The sequence below is a fragment of the Stegastes partitus genome, unplaced genomic scaffold (assembly GCF_000690725.1).
Source record: "Stegastes partitus isolate 25-593 unplaced genomic scaffold, Stegastes_partitus-1.0.2 Scaffold1114, whole genome shotgun sequence".
Lineage (NCBI taxonomy): Eukaryota > Metazoa > Chordata > Actinopteri > Pomacentridae > Stegastes > Stegastes partitus.
The window spans coordinates 193,757-201,979 of record NW_007578845.1 but is presented as its reverse complement, the minus strand read 5'-3'; the positions used below and the strand labels follow the sequence as shown (position 1 = coordinate 201,979).

The following is an 8,223-nucleotide window of genomic DNA, read 5'->3' as shown; positions in this document are numbered from 1 at the left end:
CTGCAGCCGACACATTCTGCTCAGCACCACGGACAGCGAACGATTGGACGCTCGAACAAAACCTTGTTATCGATATTGGAGAATTATTGGAGAATCGGAGGACTGAATAAATAATAATGAGTTTTGCTCGGTGGATCTATCTTCTAATTTAATCTGATTTCAGAGAGACTTTCCCATTTCTCGCCAAAGTAAGACTGTTGTTGTCCTGGTCTCTGCGTAAATCCTTTCGTAAATGTCGCTTTGTAGCTGGAATATATCAAGGCAAAGGCAAAGATTTAAGAAACTTCTGGCAAAAGGCTTAACCCTTAGGGTATAGCAAACATTCATTCATCCCCTGGAGAGTGTGGTGAAGTACATTTGTCGTGCGTAAAAGCGGTGGCACTGATCTGAGACTCCAGCTGGTGTGTCCGGTAAAATGAGACCTTAATATTGAGTGAAACTGAAAAGGCGAAGACAGAGAAGACGAGGCATCATCATCTGTGGCTCAGCGGCTTGTAGAGCCCAATTAGCGATACAACTCTATTTGAAAACTACTCACGAGAACAACATACATGGTAGCACATCCTTCTCTTGGCTCATGGCGCACGACAAAGCTTTTCCAAACTCACTATATTCTCAGCTATGGCCAGGAGCGCACACTTTAACGCAGTGAGTCTCGTTCTTTCTCTTTTACGCACACACACACACAGAGTAAAATCTGAGACAAATCAGATTCGTTTTCAACTTTTTCATCTGTGCTGTCTGCTGATTCTCATCCAACATGTTCCAACGTGAGCACGGGAAAGTAACAGGGCGGAATTAAAGACTTTGTTTTGAATCAGTGCAAGCAGGAGGATTCAAATCTGCATGTGAGCTGTGCGCAATGGAGACCCTGGACCAGAACCACTGGTATCCCTTCTCATCGGACTTCAACTCCTCTGTAGCCGCTCCCTCGCCCTTCCTCTTCTCCTACCCACAGCTCTTCAACCTCTCCTCCAATCTGTCCACCCAGAGCGTCCCCTTCCAGGGCAGCAGCACCCTCATGACAGCGGTCATCTCCCTCACCGTGTTCGTGGTGGGGCTGACCGGCAACACTCTGGCCATCTACGTGGTGCTGCGCTACGCCAAGATGAAGACCGTCACCAACATTTACATCTTGAACCTGGCCGTGGCCGACGAGCTCTACATCCTCGGACTCCCCTTCCTCACCACGCAGAACGTGCTCTCCTATTGGCCCTTTGGCTCCTTCCTGTGCCGCGTCGTCATGACCGCGGACTCCATGAACCAGTTCACGTCTATTTTCTGCCTAACGGTCATGTCCATCGACCGGTACCTGGCTGTGGTTCACCCGATCCGCAGCACCAAGTGGAGGCACCCTCGGGTGGCCAAGGCGGTGAGCGCAGCAGTGTGGGCCGTGTCCTTTGTGGTGGTGCTGCCAGTGGTCATCTTCTCTGACGTGCAGGTAGGCCTCCACACTGTCAAAACCTCAAGATAAGACCCACAAACACAGAGAGATGACCCCAGCAGGCAAATAGAAAAGTCAGGCAGTGATTTAAAGACCCTACTGGTAGCTGTTGTAGTTCCCCAAACCAAAGTTTTGGTGAAAGTTTTTAAAGGTATTTCCCAAAACTTTGAGACGTCCCTTTAAACAGTTTATAATATCATCAGCCTTGTTTTCCTTTCATACAATTAGCGTTTTAAAAAACAAAATCTACGTTGATTTGAAATTTTCTCGAGGTAAAGAGAAAAAAATTGGAAAAACTAAAGTTAAGTTTGTTTCATCGGTGCACAGACGGACATTCCAACCATCTCCTTGATTATGGTGTTTAAATGGACAAAGCAGGAATGGATGTTTTCTTGTTTTTTTCAAATCCATGCAAAGCCATATTAATCAGAGATCAGCTTTATTGGACAAGTATGTACTTGTTTTCTTTTCTCTCAAAGTACTCACACAAAATAAAACATGCATTCATTTTAAATAGGAGCAACAGGATGGCAAAAAGAAAATGAGTGTTTAAGTACTACGTATAAATTTGTGTAATGGAGCTGGTTGGAAAGGAGCTGGGATGTTTAGTGGAAAATTACAGTGGACCACAGTTTACCGGATATGCAGCTACAATAAATACAGTTAATGACACCTTATATACATGAGGTAGGTGGACAACAGTGCAGTGAAACAGAGAGCAGCGTCTAATGTGTAAAAGCAAATACAGATCAAGCAAAAATGTCGGCACCAGCAAATTGCTTAATGACTCAGTGGAAGGAGGCTGACATTACTTGAACTTACTTCATTCATGCCTCCATGCACTATTGTGGCATTTTCATTGTCTTCAAGGTCCTAAACATGGGGATGTAATGGAGTACAAAATAAAAGTCATCCAATAAAACGCTCACAGCTGTGAAATGTTGACCAAGTAAAACAACAGAATTAGGTTAGAAAGTCAATACTTACAGTTGCTCTGTCTGGTTTTCTCAGTGCAACGGTTTGGAGGGGAAGGGGGGTTCGCAGTCTAGAAGTGTGGGGTTATATAAATTCCTGGGTGTGTCTAACAGGGTCACAGGTTATGCAGCGCACAGTTAGGAGTGGTGAATTCATGTGAAGTCAGATGGGTAGCTTCAAATGGTGATTTTAAGACATTGTGTGCTCATATTCAAAGTGTCAAAGTTAAAAGAAAAAAATGTTTTCAAATCCATTCCCTGTTAGTGCATTCAAAGGAATTGTGACATTTGTTGTTTACACCAATTAGCGATAACTTTAAAACCCCCTGCCTCGTAGTGTGTACGTCCACCTTGTGCCTCCAGAATAGCTGTGAACCTTTAGGGCTTTGACGTGGGACTTCTGAGGATGTCCTGTGGTGCTGGGATGTTGGAACTGGATCCAGGGTGGGGCCTTTGTGGACCAGCTTGTTCTGTTGCATGCAGTGGATGGATTGGGAACAGATGAGTTTAGAGGCTGGGTTAATGTCTTGTGCTCTTTGTCATTTATGCTTAAACAGCTAAAAAGAAAATGTAAAATCAGCAGCCAACTTTAAAATGATGCGACCACATAAAGGCACATGGCCAAATCATTTCAGATTTGTTCCAATATAATATTAAAAAAAAACCCATTAACAACACTTGGATTCAACCAGCTGATTAAATTATAAGAAATGTAATTGCAGTGCTCCTCTCTGTGTGGACTATTTGCAACAAAGCAGCATGCAGGAGAGCAGCAGCAGCTCATGGCTCTTTACAATTATACTGCAATTTAGTGCAGCTTTTTTCTGTTAACACACAAATTAACAGACAGCCAAGTCTGGAAATATCTTTCATGATGGAAATGTGCCTCCTCAGCCCACTCCCTGACTGCAGAGACACAAAAACAACTGCATTGAGACAAAACAACAACAAAAATACAGAAACAACCACAAAGAGACAGAAAATGAAAACAAAGAGACATAAGAGCCAGAACGAGACACAAAGCAGCCATAAAGAGACAGAAAATGACCATAAAAAGACAAAACAGCCACAGAGACAAACAACCAGAAAGAGACATAAAATGACCTTGAAAAACACAACAAGACCACAAAGAGCCACAAAACAACCACAAAGAGACAAAGAATAACCAGAACACAAAATGAACATAAAACAGACAAAACAACCACAAAGAGGCACAAGATGACCACAGAAAGATACAAAACATGGTCACAAACAGCCAGGAATCGAGACAAAATGACCACAGACACACAGCAGCCATAAAGACATACAAAGTGACCACAAAGAGACGAAATGGTTTGATAAAAACACAAAATAGCGACAAAGAGACACAAAAAGGACCCCAAGAAGATACAAAATGACTACAAAAAGACAAAATGGCCAGAATGAGACACAAAACAACCATAAAGAGACAATAAATAATCCGAAAGACACAAAACAACCTGAAAGAGACACAAAACAACCACAAATTGTCCAGAAAGAGACAAAAAATGACCACAGAGAGACAATAAATAATCAGAAAAAGACACAAAGCAGCCAAAAAAAGACACAAAACAACCACAAAGAGACACAAAAAGACCACGAGAAGATACGAAATGACCACAAAAGGACAAAATGGCCAGAATGAGACACAAAACAACCATAAAGAGACAATAAATAATCCGAAAGACACAAAACAACCTGAAAGAGACACAAAACAATCACAAAATAACACAAATTGTCCAGAAAGAGATAGAAAATGAGCATAAAGAGACAATAAATAATCAGAAAAAGACACAAAGCAGCCAAAATAAGACACAAAACGACCAAAAAGAGGCACAAAGTATATAGAAAGAGCCACAAAATGGCCATAAAGAGATAAAACAACCACAGAGACAAACAAGTAGGAGACAAAAAAAAATTCCCCAAGAAGACACAAAACAACCTGAGACACAAAATGACCACAAAGAGACACAACACAACCACAAAGACAGACAAAAAGGACCACAAGAAGTTACAGAATGACCACAAAAAGACAAAATGGCCAGAACGAGACACAAAACAACCACAAAATAACACAAATTGACCAGAAAGAGGCATAAAATGACCACAGAGAGACAATAAGTCATCAGAAAAGCAGCCGCAAAAAGACACAAAATGGCCATAAAGAGATAAAACAACCACAGAGACAAACAACCAGAAGGAGACCAAAAAAAAAAAATTCTCCAAGAAGACACAAAACAACCAGAAAGAGACACAAAATGACTACAAAGAGACACAACACAACCAGAAAGAGACACAAACTGACCAGAAAGAGGCACAAAGCAGCTGCAAAGTGACAAAGAATAAGCAGAAGAACACAAAAAATGTTCACAAAACAGCCAGAAATTGACACAAAATGACCTCAAAAGAGAAAAACAACCCCAAAGTGACAAAAAAAGTACCACAAACCAACAATGAAACAAGAGCTTTGTAGTTAAACACTTTTCTTGTGGGCCTCAAAGTCCAATATTTACTCCCTATGTTTCACTTACTGCTCCCACTGAGCAGACGATGACTGAATTCTTTGATTTGCTGTATTTTTTTTTCAATCGTTACCATTTAAATTTCCTTCATTGGTCTTTAGGACACATTTAATTCCTGCAACATGATCTGGCCTGAGCCCAAGGACGTGTGGTCCACAGCCTTCATCCTCTACACGGCCACGGTGGGCTTCTTTGGCCCGCTGCTCATCATCTGCCTCTGCTACCTTCTGATCATCATCAAGGTAAGCGTGTTTGTATGAATGAGGCTGATTAAGCAGCTCATGTATAAATTCATACTGTAATCTCAATCAACATAATGACAAGTTTCATCCTCCTTCCTGTAATTTTTTTTATCGTCATCACCGTCACAATCACCATCACATTGGTCCTCTTTAGCGTCGTCATCATAATTAAACGGCGTTTCTGCCGCAGGTGAAGTCTTCGGGAGCTCGGGCCGGATTCACCAAACGCCGGCGCTCGGAGCGAAAGGTGACTCGGATGGTGGTGGTGATCGTGGTGGTGTTTGTGCTCTGCTGGCTGCCGTTCTTCATCATCAACATGGTCAACCTGGTGGTCATCATCCCGGAGTCCAGCGCCACCGCCGGCATCTACTTCTTTGCCGTCATCCTGTCCTACGCCAACTCCTGCGCCAACCCGCTGCTCTACGGCTTCTTGTCTGACAACTTCCAGCAGAGCTTCAGAAAAGTAGGCTCGACATCACGTTAGATTGAGACGATGAAATGCAATTTAGCATTCAACCTGAAGAGCAAAAGAAGCAGTGAAGTGCTCAGTATGAACAGAGTGGTATGAGCACACCACGTATAAAAGCTGTAGATAACAATATAATGCCACATTTATGAACACTATGACATTTATACAGTACATACATCGCACTATGAACACGAAACAATAAACATGGGATGACACGGAGATTATATGCTGTATAAATAACATCTTTGAACTATAAAAAACTAGACAAGGCTTTAAGAACTATATCATGAAATCCCCCTTTATGCCTTCTTGCTGAGGGTTAGCTGTTAGAAGATCAACAGTGCTCTGATGTCTGTCTGGTCAGTATGAAGTGCATACACAGCATAAAGCCCCGAAGCAGATGGAAACAACAAGAACGGCTCTGAAAAGCAATAAAAAGTCCACAACAAATGGTGTGGACAATAAATGACACAATAAATGAAAATGGTAGCACATAGATAGCAGAAGGAGTGGAGAAAAGCTGTTGTCAGCGGACATCTTATAACTACATTCTTCATCCGGTCAGGCAGACTAGTCTGTGAGCAGCGATTACCTGAAGGCAAAGCCAAAATGTCTATTTCTATAAAGTGCAATAGTTTGAAACACTCTCCTCCCTCGGTGCTGTATTAGATTACAGGTGGACAGTTGGCGGCTTTTCCTCTTTCCTTGAGAGTCTCCCACCACATGTCCTCTGACAACTTGACAGATGGTGAAACATCATTTGAAACAAGCTGATTAAAAGGCCAAGATATGTAGAAATAAAGATTTTCTGACTAATCAGTGATCAACAGCATGTACAGTGCTTAACAAATGTATTAGACCAGATAGATAGAGAGAGAGACCACCCAGCATCATGAAGTGCTTTAATTCACACTCAGCTCTCGACTTTTTAACATTTTGAACATGAATGAGGAATTTCAAACTTAATTTAACTTTTTTATACCCAAATTAGTCAGAAATTAATCAAGCACAACATTCAACCATTAAAACAGAAACATCTCTTCAGGAATACAAGCAAATAACTATAATCTGACACCTTCATAATGTGCTTCATTATTTTTTTTGTTTTTTGGGGAGTTTTTTGTAAAAGAAAGTAACTTAAATTTCTTGGACAACAATAATAGTTATATTTTAGCCTTAAAAATATAATTTCGGTTAAAGACCTTCTACGTGCTGGTGTATTAACCATTACAGAAACATAAAAATGATTTTGGTAACTGCCAATTCTGTTAATATAGGGCAAGCCTTACATTAGGGTGGTCTAATACAGTTGTTAAGCACTGCATATCATACACACAAAAAAAAGCCAGTTTTGTTGTTTTTTTTTGCATGCATCTCTTTTAACTTTGGTTGAAGCTCAGCTAAGGCACGATAAGAACAGTGTTAAGTGAGGTTGTTGACTCCACCGCGTAACAGACAGTGTTAAAAATGAGGCTGCACTGGAAGAGCTGTAGGATAAATACAGAATCATTTATTATGCATGACTGTGCACCCTTAATTTTGTTCACATGACGGATAGTTCATCTAATTAATCACAGAAATAAATTATACATGATTAATTTTGCTGATCGTAAAGACTGATGGCAGCATTTATAGTTCATCTGTTTAAGGAAGTGTATTAAGCGCAGGCATGCAGACGCTGCATCGACGCTGATTAATGTGTTTAGTTATCACGGGCATTCGGGTTGTTTCAACAGAACAAACTAACTTATCCGTGAAAGCACTGGCCGTATAAAACATGGTCACAAGAAAGTCTTTTATTGTACAGTCGGGTTGTTTCATTCTTCTCCCAATCACGCTAAGCTAACAGTTTGATGGTGGAGTTTGCTTCTTTGACTCACAGACCCTCTGGAAGTCCAAGGACGACCATAATGCCGGGCTCGAGTTGCCTGAGCAACAGCCCGTTTGCCCTCTAAAGCTGACTTTCTATAGGGTATGTGCACAAAGAGATGCCCCACTGTCATGTGACACTGTAGCATCAAGTCTTAGAATCGCTGGTGTTGTGTGAGAAAAAGGGTAATGATGAATGTTATCACCAATGGGACTCCAACGTGAAGCCATCATCTGTGTCACCTGCCTGTCTATTCTAGCACCGTCTACATCAACAAAAGTAAAGCATATAAGTTTATTTCCAGTTTATCTTCCAGCAAATTGTTTCAAAGTTATATAAGACTAATTAATTGAAGCTTGTAAAAAACAAACAAACAAACAAAAAAAACCCCTTCAAATATGGCATATTTTCACTTTCTCAAGACCTTCAAAGTGCAGACAAGAAATTCTGTGTTTATTCTGTTTCCTCATGGTGCCGCTGATCCCACAAGTATTAGGTAGTTTAGCCAAACTCAGTGTTTAATATTAAAATGTATGCAGAGATGAAAGAAAACAGGATTTTTTTTTAGCAATGTGGATAAGCTGAAAAGTACAGTGTAAAAAAAAAATTCTACAATTTTACAGAAGTTTTCCTTTTTGCATTACAGATTTTTACCCTATTTTTGACATATACAGAAATATCAAT

General features: G+C 40.8%; 1 protein-coding gene across 1 annotated transcript in view; it reads left to right on the top strand.

Moving 5' to 3' along the window:
* Positions 1-862: 862 nt before the first annotated feature.
* The window catches only part of LOC103368032 (somatostatin-like receptor F_48D10.1), a 12,040-nt gene continuing 4,679 nt past the window's right edge, over positions 863-8,223 (top strand). Inside the window, exons 1-3 of the mRNA XM_008296265.1 lie at positions 863-1,441; positions 5,060-5,200; positions 5,391-5,663. Of these exons, the coding sequence (XP_008294487.1) occupies positions 863-1,441; positions 5,060-5,200; positions 5,391-5,663 (993 nt within the window). The remainder of the gene's footprint in view (positions 1,442-5,059; positions 5,201-5,390; positions 5,664-8,223) is intronic.